This window comes from Drosophila persimilis, unplaced genomic scaffold (genome assembly GCF_003286085.1).
Source record: "Drosophila persimilis strain 14011-0111.01,24,50 unplaced genomic scaffold, DperRS2 tig00000124-arrow-pilon, whole genome shotgun sequence".
NCBI lineage: Eukaryota > Metazoa > Arthropoda > Insecta > Diptera > Drosophilidae > Drosophila > Drosophila persimilis.
This window is the reverse complement of record NW_020825294.1, coordinates 3,706,218-3,723,260: the sequence shown is the minus strand read 5'-3', so window position 1 is coordinate 3,723,260 and position 17,043 is coordinate 3,706,218. Positions and strand designations below refer to the sequence as shown.

Genomic DNA, 17,043 nt, shown 5'->3' with positions numbered 1-17,043 from the left:
GGACTGCTTATCTTGCAGGACACACGCTTCCGCTGCCTTCTCTCTGAATAATTAACAACTTTATGCGATTCCGACTGAGGTCTCGGGACGGGGTTGGCCATCGTCAAGGGGGATCTTCAACCGTTCCACGGGGGTTCGTTTCGTTTCGCGTATATTACGACATGTGGCCTGACATCATTTTCCTCCCCCCCCCCCCAGCCAACACGCCAAGATTGCGGTGGGAGTGTGTGGCAGGACCATGGCAGAGGCAGGATGTCGTTCTGAGCCAAGCAGACACTTTTAATTGAGAGACACTTGGGCTGAGCTGTAGCGTGCAATTAAAATGCCATTACATGCGAAAACAAAGTACCGACTGCACAGTGGAACGAGAACACGACCGTATAGTTATTATCACTATCTCTATTTTTCTATTTTTCTCTTTCCTTTCTTGCAAAAAACACGCAATTTTACGGGGAATAATTTCACAATGAATAAAGTAATAAATCTTAAATAAATAAAAAAATATATTAATAATTAATTCAATAATAATCAAAGTATTTTAAAATATTAATTTGCTGGGAAGGGTATCTCTTAGCCCTTTATTAATGCCTCGTGCACCACTGTGCCGCGCATCACAGTAAATTCCGTGGCAAGGATTTTGAGCGTCTCGTCAGCAGCAGCCCCTAGCCAGAGAGAAGTGCGTGTCAGACTGTGTGTGTGTGTATGTGTGTGTGGATGCCCGTCCCAGAGGCTGCCAGGAGAATAAGTAAATCTTCGTCTCCAGAGAGCCAGAGCCCGTCCCATCCCATCCCATCCCACCCCATTGGCCGCGACTCCCATGTGGGGGCCACATTGGCCACACGACTAATTCTCTGTCATGGTCTCCGTCTGCATGTATGTTGTGTTTTTGCACAAAACTCGAATTTTTCAGGGGAAACATTTACATTTTTAAATTATATATTTTTTATTAGTCTAACAAAAAAAAAAAAAAAAAAAAAATACATAAATTTTACTAATAGCTGCCTATTACTTTTAATATGGAAGGATAAATAATATTGAGTTTAGTTTCGATATTTAAAAATATTGAGGTCTTAGGGAACTCTCACCAAATATAAACTTTTGTGTGCCATCATATATACCTCTTATCAAAAAGTCAAAGAGAAAGAAGCCGGGTCAACATTAGTTTCATTTCTGGTCCCGAACATATAGGATATGTTTTGAACAAAAGTCAGCTTTAAATCATTCAGTACAAAATTTTAAATATCGGTTAGACCAGTAAACCTGCAGCGACATGAACAGGCGAGGTATAGGCATGCTGAAAACGCTCAAGAGCACCTGTCGCACATTTCCATGTCGTTTCGCTACCAAAGTTTCGAAAATTGGCAGCGGGACTGGCATCGGGAGAATCCCCAGCGGAGTGCGAGGGAAAGATGGCCTCAGCAGGGTTAATATGCCGTCGATCGTTACGCACCTTCCTCGACTAAAAGAACCACTGCCAAACGTGCCGGAGGTTGAATACGCAGCCCCAATGGCTGAGAGTGCCGCCACAAGGGTAACGACCCTTGAGAATGGACTGCGCATTGCCTCGGAGCCGCGCTGCGGACAATTCTGTACTGTCGGCCTGGTTATAAACTCGGGCCCACGCTATGAGGCGGCCTACCCCGGCGGTGTATCGCATTTTCTCGAAAAGCTAGCCTTCAACTCCACAGCTAACTTTCCCAACAGAGATGCCATACGGAAAGAGCTGGAGGAGAACGGGGGCATCTGCGACTGTCAGACCTCGCGCGACACTCTCATCTATGCCGCCAGCATCGACAGCAGGGCCATTGACTCGGCTACGCGTCTCTTGGCGGACGTCGCTCTGCGACCCACGATAAGCGAGCAGGAGGTGAATCTAGCAGCGCGTGCCGTCAACTTCGAGCTGGAGACGCTGTGCATGCGCCCCGATCAGGAACCGATACTGATGGACATGATACACGCGGCTGCCTACGGGGACAATACGCTAGGCCTGCCGAAGCTCTGCCCTCCAGAGACTCTGGAAAGCATAGATAGGGCTGTGCTAATGAAGTACCTGAAGCATCATCACTCTCCCAGCCGCATGGTTTTCGCAGGCGTTGGTGTGGATCACGACGAACTGGTGGAGCTCGTGAGGAAGTACTTTGTGGAAGAAAAACCCATCTGGGAGAGCGAGCCAGAAAGCAGCGTAGGACCTAAGCAGGTGGACACTTCCATCGCCCACTACACTGGCGGTATTGTGAAGGAGCAATGCGAGATTCCCTTTTACGCGGCCGCTGCTCTGCCGGAGCTGGCCCATGTCGTCCTTGGCTTTGAGGGATGCGCTCACCAGGATCCAGACTATGTGCCCCTATGCGTGCTCAACATAATGATGGGCGGCGGGGGCTCCTTCTCCAGGGGCTCCGGCGGTCACGGCAAGGGAATGAACTCGCGCCTCTACACAAAGGTCCTAAATCGCTACGACTGGGTGCACAGTGCCACGGCACACAATCATGCCTATACCGACAGCGGCTTGTTCTGCATACACGGCAGTGCGCCGCCGCAACACTTGAACGACATGGTCGAGGTGATAGTCCGCGAGCTGTTGAGCATGGCAGCCGAGCCGGGACGCGAGGACTTAATGCGCTCGAAAATACAGCTGCAATCGATGCTACTGATGAACCTGGAATCGCGAGCTGTAGTGTTCGAGGATGTCGGGCGCCAGGTGCTCGCGTCGGGGCATCGCAAGCGGCCAGAGCATTTCATTGAGGAGATAGAGAAAGTGTCCGCCGCAGATATACAACGCGTGGCCACACGACTGCTTAGCTCCCCGCCATCACTGGCAGCACGCGGAGACATCACCGGCCTGCCCGAAATGGGCCAAGTCACCTCCGCCCTTGCTGGTGCTGGGCGCACCGGTCTCGGGCGACGATTGTCCCCCTTCAGTTCAGACCAGCATTTCTGCAAATCTACCAAATCGAACGAATCAGAGGGATTGTGCCTCACAGACAAGAATGTGGTTTTCGTGGCCGGTCTGGGAGGAATTGGCATGGACACCAGCCGGGAGTTGGTTAAGCGTGACCTCAAGAACCTGGTCATCTTGGATCGCATTGAAAATCCGGAGGCCATTTGCGAACTGAAGGAACTCAATCCGAAGGTGAAGGTCAGCTTCTATCCCTACGATGTGACTGTGCCTCTCAAGGAGACGACCAAGCTCCTGAAGACCGTCTTTGCAAAGATAAAGACTGTCGATGTGCTGATCAACGGTGCTGGCATCCTGGACGATCATCAGATCGAGCGCACCGTTGCCGTTAACTATACGGGCCTGGTCAACACCACCACTGCCATTATGGAGTTCTGGGACAAGCGCGAGTGCGGCCCTGGCGGCATCATTTGCAACATTGGCTCCGTCACCGGTTTCAATGCCATCTACCAGGTGCCCGTTTACTCCGGCACCAAGGCGGGGGTGGTTAACTTTACCTCCTCCCTGGCAGTAAGTAATCCAGCGTCTTTATTACTCCCTAAACTGAATATTTCCTTCAAATCTCATAGAAATTGGCCCCCATTACTGGTGTCACTGCTTACACTGTCAATCCTGGCATCACTAAGACCACTCTTGTCAATAAGTTCAACTCGTGGCTGGATGTGGAGCCCGAGGTGGCGAAGAAGCTGCTGGGGCCTCCCAACCAGACCTCTCAGCAGTGTGCCGCGAACTTTGTGAAGGCCATTGAGCTGAACCAGAATGGTGCCATCTGGAAGTTGGATTTGGGCACTTTGGAGCCCATCAAATGGACCAAGCACTGGGACTCTGGCATCTAAACCACTCTCTAAACTACACACACTCTCTAAACACTACCACATGATAAGGCTGATTTGATTATCTTTTCTGGAACCCCGCTCGAAATATCATAATATTACAAAATTATATTCGGCAAAAATTTCAATTTTATTTTGAAATTTTTTAAATTAGACTCTTAAGTTGTCCTCTTTCCTTCCCTCTCAAAGGGTCAAAAATTTGGTCAAATCCTGTTGCATATTGAGCAACAGGTATGTCCTCTGCGCATTAGGATCCCCTCCAAGCATTTTCTCCTTGTATTCGGGATCGTTGCAGCTGTATTTTTTGGAAAATGTCTTGTAGCGCTCTATTTCACCCTCCAGATAGTCGTTTGCTCCCTCGGATGCTTCACCGCGCAGCTCGCGACGAATGCACTCCATAAGGAAGGTCCTGTTGCAACGGCGGTTTGTTGTCACAGTTCGAATTATTTTCTCTCTATCATACTCCCCACCGGAGGCCTCTGGCCTCCACTGATTCGTATGGGTGCCATTTTTCTGCTTCTTTTGATTCGATCCCTTGAACCCGCACTCTTTCCGGCTTGGGAACTGCGCTCTATAGGATTGTATTGAAGTTGTATGCCTTCTGTCATCATCATAGCATGGTTTGTCGTTGAAGGATACTGGCGTTTTCCGATTGTTGATGCAACTATGCTTAAGAATCGAACGTGTGGGCATAGCAGAATGAGGATCAGGAGGGGCCTCTATGAGGGCAGTACCAAAATCCTCAACTGGCACACCTCCTCCTTCTGCACCTGATGGGGAGAATTCTGTTCTATCTTTCCTTTCCGCAATGAAGCGAGGGGGCGCCCCGAAGGTGTCGAATTTCACGTGCGAGGGCTTGTAGTAGGATCCCGACTGTTGACCCACATGGGGCGGTGGTGGAAAGGTGGTAGGATCGTAGAAGGTTTCCGTCCGTGACTGTTCCTGGTATCTCCGTGGCTGTTGCTGGAAACTCTGAGGTTCTTCGGTGCTAAATACCTGATGTTCTATCATAAATTCTTCTGATTCATCCATGAAACGCTGTTGTCTATCCACCGCTTCCCGTGGCTGTTCGCTTGAAGACTGAGGACTTCCCAAACCCATTGTGTCCTCTAAAAGACGGTTCTGTGGCATGCCCCTACACGTATCAAACTTCTGCCTCGACGCATGATACGTGGTGTCCGGAAAGTCCATCCAATTGAGTTCTTCCGGGGGCATCTGCTTCAAGATCCCGTAGAGGCGCCTCTGATTGAAGCACTCAAGCAATGCACTCATGTACGCCTTTCGTATGCGCGCCTTGAACACTGTGTTGCAGTTCATAACTGTCAGTTTTCTGAGCCACTCCCTCGCGATGTGGCACTCGTGCGAGTTGGGGTGGAATGCCTCCTCCGGTCGGGGGCTGCAGTCCAACATCGCAAAGAAACCACCGCATAGGAGATTTACCTTGGCATCGGAGACCGTCTTCTCATTGCGCGCTGTCCCTGGATCCTGCTCCATCTTTTTTTCGTCACCTTTGGGCAAATGCTTCGTTGGCTTCTCTTTGGAACTCCCCGGTTTCTCCCCTGGTTTATCCTCCTTCCTGGGGTCCCTCGCCTTCCATTGTCCAAAGTGCATGTTGCAGGATCAGGGGATCTGCACTTTTTGAGATTCTTTGGGTGTTTTTTTGTCTTTACTCAAATTTTGACTGTCTACTTTTTCGAACGAACCAGAACTAATTTGTTGAAACTGAAGGAAAGTTCCAGGGGTAGTTCTCTCGGGAGATTTCAGGGAATAGTTGGAGGGGAAAGCTCTGTCCTATGGTTCTATGGATGGGGTTTCTATCTAGATAGATCTAGGGATATTGCTAAGTATATTTCTGTGGATAGTTTTGGGTTACCAAACGCCCAACCTCCTGAGATGGATTTCTAGGTATCTTTGTTCCAGGTCTCAAAGAGTCCTTTTCAAAAATTCCCTCTCTTTACCAGTAAAGGTTTCTTCGGGAGTACCACAGGGCACAGTGCCTCGAAATGCAAAGTTATGACAATTCATCGCTCTAGCCCCTTGTTGGCTCCCTATACCCTATTTGGTGGTCCTCTTGAGAGAATTACTCTGGTGGATGATCTGGGTGTTATGTTAGACCCCACGTTAAAGTTTTCCGAACACATTTCTACCGTGGTAAATAAGTCCATGGACATGCAGGGGTTTATAAAGAGGTGGTCAAAGGAATTTGACGTCCCCTATATAACAACTGCTGTTAGTAATGGAGGATTAGTTAACCGTAGAAAAATGCTTGGTGTGATTTCTATGCACAACTTGATCAGGGGTGACATAGACAGTCCTGATATGTTGAGCCGCATAAACTTCACGATTCCTATTCGACTTACTAGAAATTTTACACCGTTGTTCCTTCCACTTTGTAGATCGAATTATCCCTTTCTAGTAATTAGTAATTGTAGTGGTATTGTATTTTGAATGCATGCCTAGTTCTCAGTAACTTTCATGCTAATTTTCCTCGAATATTAGTCTAACAGCTATCTCTCCTGCTGGTTTCAGACGGGCCACTTGACTGTGCAGTAATTGCATCGCCTCTTGCAAGGTGCAGTCATTGCATTTCAACGTTCAAAGAATAAAAAAAAAGTTCTTAGGAAACGGCTGATGATATTGATAGTTGTAGGGAGGGGTTTTTTAAGGGATGTTTCTGCGGAGTTCTGTTTCCTTAAAATTCTTTTAAAAAATCCTCTAATTCTGGCTGAGCTTTTGAGCAGGAGAATAAGTAAATCTTCGTCTCCAGAGAGCCAGAGCCCGAGCCCGTCCCATCCCATCCCATCCCATTGGCCGCGACTCCCATGTGGGAGCCACATTGGCCACACGACTAATTCTCTGTCATGGTCTGCATGTATGTTGGGTTTTTGCACAAAACTCGAATTTTTCAGGGGAACCATTTACATTTTTAAATTATATATTTTTTATTAGTCTAACAAAAATAAATAAAATAATTTTACTAATAGCTGCCTATTACTTTTAATATGGAAGCATAAATAATATTGAGTTTAGTTTAGATATTTAAAAATATTGAGGTCTTAGGGAACTCTCACCAAATATAAATTTTTGTGTGCCATCATATATACCTCTTATCAAAAAGTCAAAGAGAAAGAAGCCGGGTCAACATTAGTTTCATTTCTGGTCCCGAACATATAGGATAGATATGTTTTGAACAAAATTCAGTTTTAAATCATTCAGTACAAAATTGTAAATATCGGTTAGACCAGTAAACCTGCAGCGAAATGAACAGGCGAGGTATCGGCATGCTGAAAACGCTCAAGAGCACCTGTCGCACATTTCCATGTCGTTTCGCTACCAAAGTTTCGAAAATTGGCAGCGGGACTGGCATCGGGAGAATCCCCAGCGGAGTGCGAGGGAAAGATGGCCTCAGCAGGGTTAATATGCCGTCGATCGTTACGCACCTTCCTCGACAAAAAGAACCACTGCCAAACGTGCCGGAGGCTGAATACGCAGCCCCAATGGCTGAGAGTGCCGCCACAAGGGTAACGACCCTTGAGAATGGACTGCGCATTGCCTCGGAGCCGCGCTGCGGACAATTCTGTACTGTCGGCCTGGTTATAAGCTCGGGTCCACGCTATGAGGCGGCCTACCCCGGCGGTGTATCGCATTTTCTCGAAAAGCTAGCCTTCAACTCCACAGCTAACTTTCCCAACAGAGATGCCATACGGAAAGAGCTGGAGGAGAACGGGGGCATCTGCGACTGTCAGACCTCGCGCGACACTCTCATCTATGCCGCCAGCATCGACAGCAGGGCCATTGACTCGGCTACGCGTCTCTTGGCGGATGTCGCTCTGCGACCCACGATAAGCGAGCAGGAGGTGAATCTAGCAGCGCGTGCCGTCAACTTCGAGCTGGAGACGCTGCGCATGCGCCCCGATCAGGAACCGATACTGATGGACATGATACACGCGGCTGCCTACGGGGACAATACGCTAGGCCTGCCGAAGCTCTGCCCTCCAGAGACTCTGGAAAGCATAGATAGGGCTGTGCTAATGAAGTACCTGAAGCATCATCACTCTCCCAGCCGCATGGTTTTCGCAGGCGTTGGTGTGGATCACGACGAACTGGTGGAGCTCGTGAGGAAGTACTTTGTGGAAGAGAAACCCATCTGGGAGAGCGAGCCAGAAAGCAGCGTAGGACCTAAGCAGGTGGACACTTCCATCGCCCACTACACTGGCGGTATTGTGAAGGAGCAATGCGAGATTCCCTTTTACGCGGCCGCTGCTCTGCCGGAGCTGGCCCATGTCGTCCTTGGCTTTGAGGGATGCGCTCACCAGGATCCAGACTATGTGCCCCTATGCGTGCTCAACATAATGATGGGCGGCGGGGGCTCCTTCTCCAGGGGCTCCGGCGGTCACGGCAAGGGAATGAACTCGCGCCTCTACACAAAGGTCCTAAATCGCTACGACTGGGTGCACAGTGCCACGGCACACAATCATGCCTATACCGACAGCGGCTTGTTCTGCATACACGGCAGTGCGCCGCCGCAACACTTGAACGACATGGTCGAGGTGATAGTCCGCGAGCTGTTGAGCATGGTAGCCGAGCCGGGACGCGAGGATTTAATGCGCTCGAAAATACAGCTGCAATCGATGCTACTGATGAACCTGGAATCGCGAGCTGTAGTGTTCGAGGATGTCGGGCGCCAGGTGCTCGCGTCGGGGCATCGCAAGCGGCCAGAGCATTTCATTGAGGAGATAGAGAAAGTGTCCGCCGCAGATATACAACGCGTGGCCACACGACTGCTTAGCTCCCCGCCATCACTGGCAGCACGCGGAGACATCACCGGCCTGCCCGAAATGGGCCATGTCACTTCCGCCCTTGCTGGTGCTGGGCGCACCGGTCTCGGGCGACGATTGTCCCCCTTCAGTTCAGACCAGCATTTCTGCAAATCTACCAAATCGAACGAATCAAAGGGATTGTGCCTCACAGACAAGAATGTGGTTTTCGTGGCCGGTCTGGGAGGAATTGGCATGGACACCAGCCGGGAGTTGGTTAAGCGTGACCTCAAGAACCTGGTCATCTTGGATCGCATTGAAAATCCGGAGGCCATTTGCGAACTGAAGGAACTCAATCCCAAGGTGAAGGTCAGCTTCTATCCCTACGATGTGACTGTGCCTCTCAAGGAGACGACCAAGCTCCTGAAGACCGTCTTTGCAAAGATAAAGACTGTCGATGTGCTGATCAACGGTGCTGGCATCCTGGACGATCATCAGATCGAGCGCACCGTTGCCGTTAACTATACGGGCCTGGTCAACACCACCACAGCCATTATGGAGTTCTGGGACAAGCGCGAGTGCGGCCCTGGCGGCATCATTTGCAACATTGGCTCCGTCACCGGTTTCAATGCCATCTACCAGGTGCCCGTTTACTCCGGCACCAAGGCGGGGGTGGTTAACTTTACCTCCTCCCTGGCAGTAAGTAATCCAACGTCTTTCCTACTCCCTAAACTGAATATTTCCCTCAAATCTCATAGAAATTGGCCCCCATTACTGGTGTCACTGCTTACACTGTCAATCCTGGCATCACTAAGACCACTCTTGTCAATAAGTTCAACTCGTGGCTGGATGTGGAGCCCGAGGTGGCGAAGAAGCTGCTGGGGCCTCCCAACCAGACCTCTCAGCAGTGTGCCGCGAACTTTGTGAAGGCCATTGAGCTGAACCAGAATGGTGCCATCTGGAAGTTGGATTTGGGCACTTTGGAGCCCATCAAATGGACCAAGCACTGGGACTCTGGCATCTAAACCACTCTCTAAACCACCCACACTCTATAATAAGGCTGATTTGATTATCTTTTCTGGAACCCCGCTCGAAATATCATAATATTACAAAATTATATTCGGCAAAAATTTCAATTTTATTTTGAAATTTTTTAAATTAGACTCTTAAGTTGTTCTCTTTCTTTCCCTCTCAAAGGGTCAAAAATTTGGTCAAATCCTGTTGCATATTGAGCAACAGGTATGTCCTCTGCGCATTAGGATCCCCTCCGAGCATTTTCTCCTTGTATTCGGGATCGTTGCAGCTGTATTTTTTGGAAAATGTCTTGTAGCGCTCTATTTCACCCTCCAGATAGTCGTTTGCTCCCTCGGATGTTTCACCGCGCAGCTCGCGACGAATGCACTCCATAAGGAAGGTCCTGTTGCAACGGCGGTTTGTTGTCACAGTTCGAATTATTTTCTCTCTATCATACTCTTCTCCGGAGGCCTCTGGCCTCCACTGATTCGTCTGGGTGCCATTTTCCTGCTTCTTTTGATTCGATCCCTTGAACCCGCACTCTTTCCGGCTTGGGAACTGCGCTCTATAGGATTGTATTGAAGTTGTATGCCTTCTGTCATCATCAAAGCATGGTTTGTCGTTGAAGGATACTGGCGTCTTGAGATTTTTGATGCAGACCTTCGGAGAGCTATCTAGATAGATCTAGGGATATTGCTAAGTATATTTCTGTGGATAGTATTGGGTTAGTTCTAGGGAAACGGCTGCTGATGCTGATAGTTGTAACGAGGGGTTTTTGGAGGGATGTTTCTGCGGAGTTCTGGTTTCAAATAAATATTTCAATAAATATGTTGTGCTATTTGTTGTGTGATATAAAATGGTCTTACCAAATATTTGAAACATACCTAAAAACTCTTTTAAAAAATCGTCTACTTCTGGCTGAGCTTTTGAACATTTAAGTAAAAAATAAAGTACAATTTCTAAGAGATTATATTCTATAATATAAATTCTATAAATATTCGAACGCTTTCTCTAATTGAGTTATATGTGACGTATTAGGTCCTTTATTATAGTCTTGTTATAGTGAATTCCGTGGCAAGGATTTTGAGTGTCTCGTCTGTATATTTGTGTGTTTTTTGGAAGCTCCCTGTGGATGCCCATCCTAGCGATTGCCGAAGAATAAGTAAATCTGCGACTTCCCATCCATACTCCTCCTACTTTTCGTGTCTCGCGTGTGGGTGATGTGTCAGGGTCTCCGTCTGCATACAGTATATTTTTTTCTTGCAAAAATCACGCATTTTTTTGGTGTATAATATATACATCTATTCAAAAGAAATGGCAAGGTGGCGTACCTTGAGGGCATTTGGAATGCAAATTTTTCTATTCTGTTCTTCCTATTTTCCTTCGTTTTTCCTTGTCCATCCCTTTCCCTCCGTTTTCCCTCCTTTTTTGTTTGTCATTCCAATTGATTTGCTGATTTGCGCATCAATCAAAAGAAAATTTCTGTGTGTAAATTTTACTTTCATGTGTGTTCGGCAAAGGATTGCCATACAACATATATACTCGTAGCTCTCCATCGATTTGCTTATTGAATATCCGTCCTAACTGTTCGTTTCGCTTCGTTTTTGTTGGGTCTGTCGATTATGGGGGGAAATGATTGAGCATAATGATTCGACCGGCCCGAAATCAACAGCAATTACCTGTCTACGAACGTCTCGGATGAGAAGAGCCAAGAGACTACACAGGAAGGATGAACTTTGGAGCGGTTAAATGGAAGCCCAGTTGAAGGTTACAAATAAATGGCTTGAATCAACGCAAATTGGGAGGGCAGTCTGGTCGGAAATAAAGAAGACAAAAATGTTTCATGAAAGAAGTTATAATCTAAACCTTTGAAAATGCTTTTAATTGCAATAGGACAAGGCTCTGTTCCACCACTACTATAGGTTGTACGTTATACCGGGAAAAGATAATATCCTAGAGAAATCTGTAGGTTAAGGCACGCAGGTCTTTCCGCACTGGCGTTTACTTGCCTTGCACTCAGATTGAGAAGCCAATAATGATACCGTAAGCCGATGCAGGCAATTTCCACTACCCGCCACTGAAATCCACCTCCCTCTGCGTGGAGGGAGGCAAGGCAAGGCAAGGCAAGGCAAGGCACAAAATTCAATTTCCCAGAGCCCAGCGCATTGGCATGTCCTAGATTTCTCCTGCAATCCACCCAAAACCCCAACCCCCCAAACCCCAAACCCCAAAGTCTCCTCACGCCATCAAGGAAGTCAAACTCTTTGGCAGTTTGCCATCAAGTTGCGCTTTAAAAGTGCGTGCGCCAGCCCCCAGACCCCAGCGACCAGAGACCAGACGACCCAGGCCAGACCCAGGCCAACCCCAATGGCTGGGTGGGTGTTCTTGTAGATGGTGTTTTTGGTTTGGGTTCCCCCGCTCCTATGTCAAGGGTTAAGTGTTTTAAAGTGAGCCACCATTCAGGCCATTTCTATGTTATCGCAATTTACCAAGCACTTCTCTCTAGCTCCAGTTCCTGCCTTCTACCTTGTACCATTTACTCCTTTGGAACCAGAACCCCAGGAGGCGATACCTCACATGTCATTATCTTAATTTAAGGCAGCCCTTGGCAGGCACTCCACCTCCATCTCCTTCTCCACGTCTCGTCGCGTCGCGTCGGGTCGGGTCGTCTCTCCTTCATAGAGCTTCTTTCAACTCCCATATCTCTTACTTGAATACACAATTATGTGGCATGGCGGTGTGGGAGTGTGTGGGGCGGGTGGCTAGAAATTAAATTTCCCCCGCTTAGAGACACGACGGTGGTACTTTCAACCACCTCTCTACATCCTGCTCATTATTATATAGTCACGTGGCGGGGCTACGGCTACGTACACGGCTGTGTCTCGTTACTATGCGGCCATATCACGACTTGAGATTCGTCGAGAGCTCTCTCCGGCTTCTAGTACTTTATCATTCAGCAAAGGGTAAACTAACTATGTGATAGACTGTACAGAAGTGCAATCAGTGGGACCAAGACAGTGTCGTAGTGTATGAATTTCAGTTACAAAAACTTTTAATGTATTTTGATTCTTATTTAAAAGGAATAGGAACCCCTATATCTTTAACAAACTACCCTATCCGTTATCTGATGATAGTATACCATTCTTGAAGCTTATATTCTCTGGCAGATCCAAAGATCTTATCGCTCTTTTATATAAAAACCTTTTGGGTTGTAGTTTTTACACATATCGGAGCCAAGCGAGTGAACCGGGGGTCGCCGTCCCTTGCGCTGTTATATTATTTTATGCTCTTTTAACTTGACTTTCCCTTCTTAATACAGAGTATCCCATCTTCCCCTTAGTTTGCGTTCCATCTTCGACTTATTTCTTGTTTTGTTCCTCGTGTTATTAGATTCGTGGGAGTTTCACATGCAATTTGCCATCTTTCTTGCTTTTCCAGCACCGTTTTTGTTGTACATAGAAAAATGCACATAAATACATACAATATATGTACTCTTCCTCTATGGAAAACCCCTGCTTGTGTGTGTGTGTGTGGGTGACATAATGAGGTCTGTGGTTTCAGCGGATGATGATGATGATGATGCCAGGGCTCTATAAAGTAATATTAACATTTTATTGCATTTGAATTTAAAATGTCTGCCAGAGTTTGCACAGGAAATCAACAAAAGTGTCACAACTGATGTGTCATCCACATGTTAACCTACATATCCATCGATATGTGTGTGCATGGTGTGTCCTTGCAGGCGATAGTAGTGTGCTGTTGCTGCTGCGTGTGCATTTTCCATGTCCAGTGGCTGACAAGTGCGCAAATGAAAGGAATTTTAATTGCATATAGCTAACAAAATGTTCTCTCGTCAAAAGAATACTCGTACATTTACCTAATCAATAGATATCCATGCTAAGATTGGCCTCCGCTTGAAGGGGTTTTCTTTGCTTTTCCAAATATGATAGTAAATTATTTAAAGATAAAGAAGATGGCACATTTCAAGGTTGGAGTTTCTGTGGAGGCTATTATTCTTCTTTAATGTGTTCCAACTGTAAAACTTCTACTTTCTCCTTAAATTGTTATTCCTCCATTGCCAACAAATCCCAATTATAGTCTAATACTGGATCCACCTGTAAATAAATCAGGAACAAAACGAATATTAGTGAGAGAAAAAAAGGGAAACTTTCCGTCTTGACGAGTGATCACTGTAGACTTTTGTGGCTCGTTTGTGGATTTAATTCGCAAAACTTGCGCAATTTAATTATTGCCAAAGAAAGAGTTAACACAACACGCAATGCGCCTCGTCTGAAATGCAATGCTCTTTTCTGGTTACTGGCTCCTGGTTCCCGGTAGATCCTGGTGGCCAACTGTGGCAATCAATGCATGGGAAATGCATCTGAATGCATATTGAAAATGTGCATAAATGCAGGCGGGTAGCAGTGGCAGTGGCAGTGGCGGGGATCTGTGTCGGGGTTTCAGGTTTCAGGTTTCGAGCTGCTGAGTGGGTGGTGACAATGCCGTCTGCTTGGCGTTTATGCAACCCGCACATACCCACACACACACACACACAATCAATTATGCAATATGAAAAGCCAAGCCATGTCCGTTGCAACGAACAGAGAGTGAGAGAGAGAGAGAGAGAGAGAGAGGGAGGCGGAGGAAAAACGAAAAATCGAAAAGCATTTGCGGCAATTTCTCAATAAGAGCGGAGAAGGTATAGTGGCAGCCGGAGTGCTGTCGGTGTCGGGGCATCGAAACCGGAGCCGTAGGCAACATCGACGTCTGCAATGCGCCACGCAAACTCCAGAGGGGTAGGGGCAGGCACAGAGGGGTAAAAGCAACAACTCATATTTTTTTTTTACTTTTCTTTAGCGAAGGGTATAATGATTATGTAGAAATGTTTGGCATAAATATGGTCATGGATCTGACCGTCTGTTCGAATATCCTGGTATTTAATGTTCGCACCTTTTACATTAGACATTTCTGCAAGTGTATTCAAAATTCGTTAGCCACTATCGTACCGAATCCCTTCTTGTTATTATTGACAAAGAGGGGACTGTCGACTGCCGATTTTCATTGAATATTTTTTGGTCAGAATGAGCCAGAAGAGGCCGCCACACAGGGCAGGAGGAGGCCCAGAGTCAGAGTCATGGGCAGGAGAAGGAGCAGGAGCAGGAGCCGGAGCAGTAGCCGGAGCAGTAGCAGAAGGAGCATTCAGTTCAGGCTTCAGACTGCGCTCGAGCGTGTCAGAAGTTTATGCCAAAGGCTACAAAACAGTTTACACCAACAACAGCGGCAGCAGCACAATGCCTGGGAGTCGACTCGGCTCGACATTTTGCTGACCTCAATATTTGTTCAACTTTTCAGCAACAATTTTGTTATGCGATTTTGCTCCTTGCCCAAGGGGTCCTGCTACTCTGCTCCCGCTCCTGCTGCTCCTGCTGCTGCTGTCATAAATGCCTGCAGTTTGGCAGTTGTGCAGTGAAAGTGATTTTCAGCATGGCAGCAAGATTGAGAGGTGGAGTGGAGTCGGTTCGTTTCGTTTCGTTTTCGGTTCGGTTTGGTTCAGTTGGTTTATTGGTTTGATTTGCTGCTGCTAACTTTTGTGGTGCTGATTATGATGGCTGCTGGCCTCAAAGGTGGCTACCACCCACCAGTATGTAGATGAGGCTCTGCCTAAATCAAATTTCATGCCTCAATAATAATCCAAGGCCTTCGCTAAAAGTACACAATGACATTTAAACATCAACTGCCATTAGATCTAGTCTCTGTCTCTGACTTACCCAGATGCGGGCCATGAAAAAGCCTATCAAAACCATTTGGCATACCGGACCCAGGACCACAATTGGCATCAGTCGCAGTCCCCCGTAGAGACCGCCGCACAACGACACCCAGTGACAGATGGCCGAGGTGAAGCAAACGAACATCAGACAGTTGGATGCCAACACCAATGCGCTAATTAAAGTCCGTTTGCAGTTCTGAAATGAAAGAATCTTTTGACATGAAGAGCCGAGCCGAGCCGAGCCTAGCCGAGAGGAGCATTCCTTACTGGCACTAGCAGGGCCAGATTGAAGGGCAGCAACAGGGCCAAATGGTGCCGGAAAAGTGACTCGAAGAACCGCCATTGGGGTGTTGTCAGCACCACATGCCAATCCTCGCCAGATTCCCGAACTGCTGGCGTCTCATACACAAAGGGCACATAATAGAAGGTGTTCACCGGACCCGTGGACCCAATCGAAGCTGCCAAAAGAGAAATTCCTTAAGGTAATCCAAGTGCTGTGGAGCCGCAAACGTACACTGAGCCAAATGCTTGAACATATTAATCACATAGTAGAGTAAAATGTTGTGCAGAACGAGCAGAGCAGCCATCTTCTTGATTGGACGGATTTGACGCTGTGAATGGAGGGTTTTTAAAGAAGATTCAACCACTCGGTGTGTGCTTTCTTGGAACTTACAAATAGCAAGTAGGTCTGATAGAAGCAAACAATAAAATTTAAAATCACTTCATGCATATCGACCATATTGCTGAAATCGTTGAGGAATTTTGGAAAACTTTTGATTTCATTTAGATTTATCGAAATAACAGTGAAATTTTGACAAGAAAATGTTAAATAAATATAAATTTAGCTGTCCCAGGGAGCAAGGTCGATGATGGATGATGCATGCCAAGGCAAGTCGATGCATGTCGATTCATTTTACTAATTCTTCTTTTCTTTCTGCTTTTCATGTCGCTGCTGCATTCGGCAGAGGCAGAGGCAGAGGCAGCGGTCAGCAATCGGCAAGCCTCTCACGCTCTGGCGACTGCTATAGATCGGCCTCTGCCCGCTTGGTGACGCTGACGCTGTCGCTTCTGCTTAAAGTTCTGCCCGCTATTCTCTGCTTTGCTCATGAAACTTCGTGTCGGCCTCTCTCTCATCAACTGGCACGCTCTCTCAGCTCTGTCAGCCCTTCTCTGCCCGCCTGATCTTGATCCACTGCGGTCTTCGGGTGCCTTAGTTCGGTAGGTCTGCCCGCTATTCGGGACTCTGCTGCTGTCTCTTGGCTTCGATGATGTCACCTCCTGATGCCCTACATCAAACCTCAGGTATTATTCCAACATTCTAAGATTTGTAATCTTCAATATTTTCTTATAATTACGTTCTATTTTGTAATGGAACCCCCTTCGATTGATCAGTTTCATTTACGGAATATCTGTGGTATTCTTACTCATTAAGAGGCAACAACAACGTTTCCCTAAGGGCCACCTCAATTATTATGGCTATAATTAAATGCAACTGGCCGCAGGTCTCATTCACCGTCTCCGTCTCAGACTCAGTCTCGCTCTTTTGGCCAACAGTTTGCAATTACCAGATTGTTTCATTTAACCCAAGAACTGGTGATATGATAATGATGATGAGCAGCAGCAGCAGCAGCAGGAGCAGCAGCCAGGAGTATCAGCCGCAGAAGCAGCAGGAGACTGCTGCAGCAACATCTGTAGAAACAAAACAAAATAATTTGA

At 47.2% G+C, this 17,043-nt stretch overlaps 4 protein-coding genes across 6 annotated transcripts; 2 read left to right on the top strand and 2 right to left on the bottom strand.

Moving 5' to 3' along the window:
* Nucleotides 1-1,219: 1,219 nt before the first annotated feature.
* On the top strand, nt 1,220-3,917 carry LOC6593660 (mitochondrial-processing peptidase subunit alpha). The gene is made up of 2 exons (XM_002018794.2): nt 1,220-3,466; nt 3,526-3,917. Exons 1-2 carry the CDS (start codon nt 1,271-1,273, stop codon nt 3,790-3,792), a joined length of 2,463 nt encoding a protein of 820 aa, XP_002018830.2. The 5' UTR covers nt 1,220-1,270; the 3' UTR covers nt 3,793-3,917.
* Nucleotides 3,918-6,990: 3,073 nt separating this feature from the next.
* LOC113565503 (mitochondrial-processing peptidase subunit alpha-like) lies at nt 6,991-9,687 on the top strand. Its single transcript, XM_026987714.1, has 2 exons — nt 6,991-9,245; nt 9,305-9,687. Exons 1-2 carry the CDS (start codon nt 7,050-7,052, stop codon nt 9,569-9,571), a joined length of 2,463 nt encoding a protein of 820 aa, XP_026843515.1. The 5' UTR covers nt 6,991-7,049; the 3' UTR covers nt 9,572-9,687.
* Nucleotides 9,688-9,737: 50 nt separating this feature from the next.
* On the bottom strand, nt 9,738-12,702 carry LOC113565417. The gene is made up of 3 exons (XM_026987342.1): nt 12,673-12,702; nt 10,018-10,244; nt 9,738-9,963 (listed from the first exon to the last, which is right to left on the bottom strand). Exons 1-3 carry the CDS (start codon nt 12,700-12,702, stop codon nt 9,738-9,740), a joined length of 483 nt encoding a protein of 160 aa, XP_026843143.1.
* Nucleotides 12,703-13,527: 825 nt separating this feature from the next.
* Nucleotides 13,528-16,058, bottom strand: LOC6593661. Of its 3 annotated transcripts, none has more exons than XM_026987722.1 (5): nt 16,001-16,058; nt 15,842-15,938; nt 15,595-15,785; nt 15,329-15,523; nt 13,528-13,675 (listed from the first exon to the last, which is right to left on the bottom strand). In XM_026987722.1, exons 1-5 carry the CDS (start codon nt 16,055-16,057, stop codon nt 13,625-13,627), a joined length of 591 nt encoding a protein of 196 aa, XP_026843523.1. In that variant the 5' UTR covers nt 16,058; the 3' UTR covers nt 13,528-13,624. The 3 variants fall into 3 exon arrangements, with proteins under 3 accessions (XP_026843523.1, XP_026843525.1, XP_026843524.1); XM_026987723.1 differs by lacking the exon at nt 13,528-13,675 and adding an exon at nt 15,100-15,263; XM_026987724.1 differs by lacking the exon at nt 16,001-16,058 and having other exon boundaries at nt 13,530-13,675; nt 15,842-15,945.
* Between the last annotated feature and the right edge of the window lie 985 nt (nt 16,059-17,043).

Bases quoted from the DNA above. Each gene is read 5' to 3' on its own strand.
- LOC113565503 (XM_026987714.1), top strand. From the start codon at position 7,050: ATGAACAGGCGAGGTATCGGCATGCTGAAAACGCTCAAGAGCACCTGT. The intron at 9,246-9,304 runs GTAAGTAATCCA...CAAATCTCATAG, and splicing joins ACTTTACCTCCTCCCTGGCA to AAATTGGCCCCCATTACTGG.
- LOC113565417 (XM_026987342.1), bottom strand. From the start codon at position 12,702: ATGGTATACTATCATCAGATAACGGATAGG. The intron at 10,245-12,672 runs GTAGTTTGTTAA...CAATATCCCTAG, and splicing joins ATCATCAGATAACGGATAGG to ATCTATCTAGATAGCTCTCC. The intron at 9,964-10,017 runs GTATGATAGAGA...CCGTTGCAACAG, and splicing joins CCAGAGGCCTCCGGAGAAGA to GACCTTCCTTATGGAGTGCA.
- LOC6593661 (XM_026987722.1), bottom strand. From the start codon at position 16,057: ATGCATGAAGTGATTTTAAATTTTATTGTTTGCTTCTATCAGACCTAC. The intron at 15,524-15,594 runs GTAAGGAATGCT...CTTTCATTTCAG, and splicing joins ATCTGGCCCTGCTAGTGCCA to AACTGCAAACGGACTTTAAT. The intron at 13,676-15,328 runs GTAAGTCAGAGA...ATTTATTTACAG, and splicing joins TTTTCATGGCCCGCATCTGG to GTGGATCCAGTATTAGACTA.
- LOC6593660 (XM_002018794.2), top strand. From the start codon at position 1,271: ATGAACAGGCGAGGTATAGGCATGCTGAAAACGCTCAAGAGCACCTGT. The intron at 3,467-3,525 runs GTAAGTAATCCA...CAAATCTCATAG, and splicing joins ACTTTACCTCCTCCCTGGCA to AAATTGGCCCCCATTACTGG.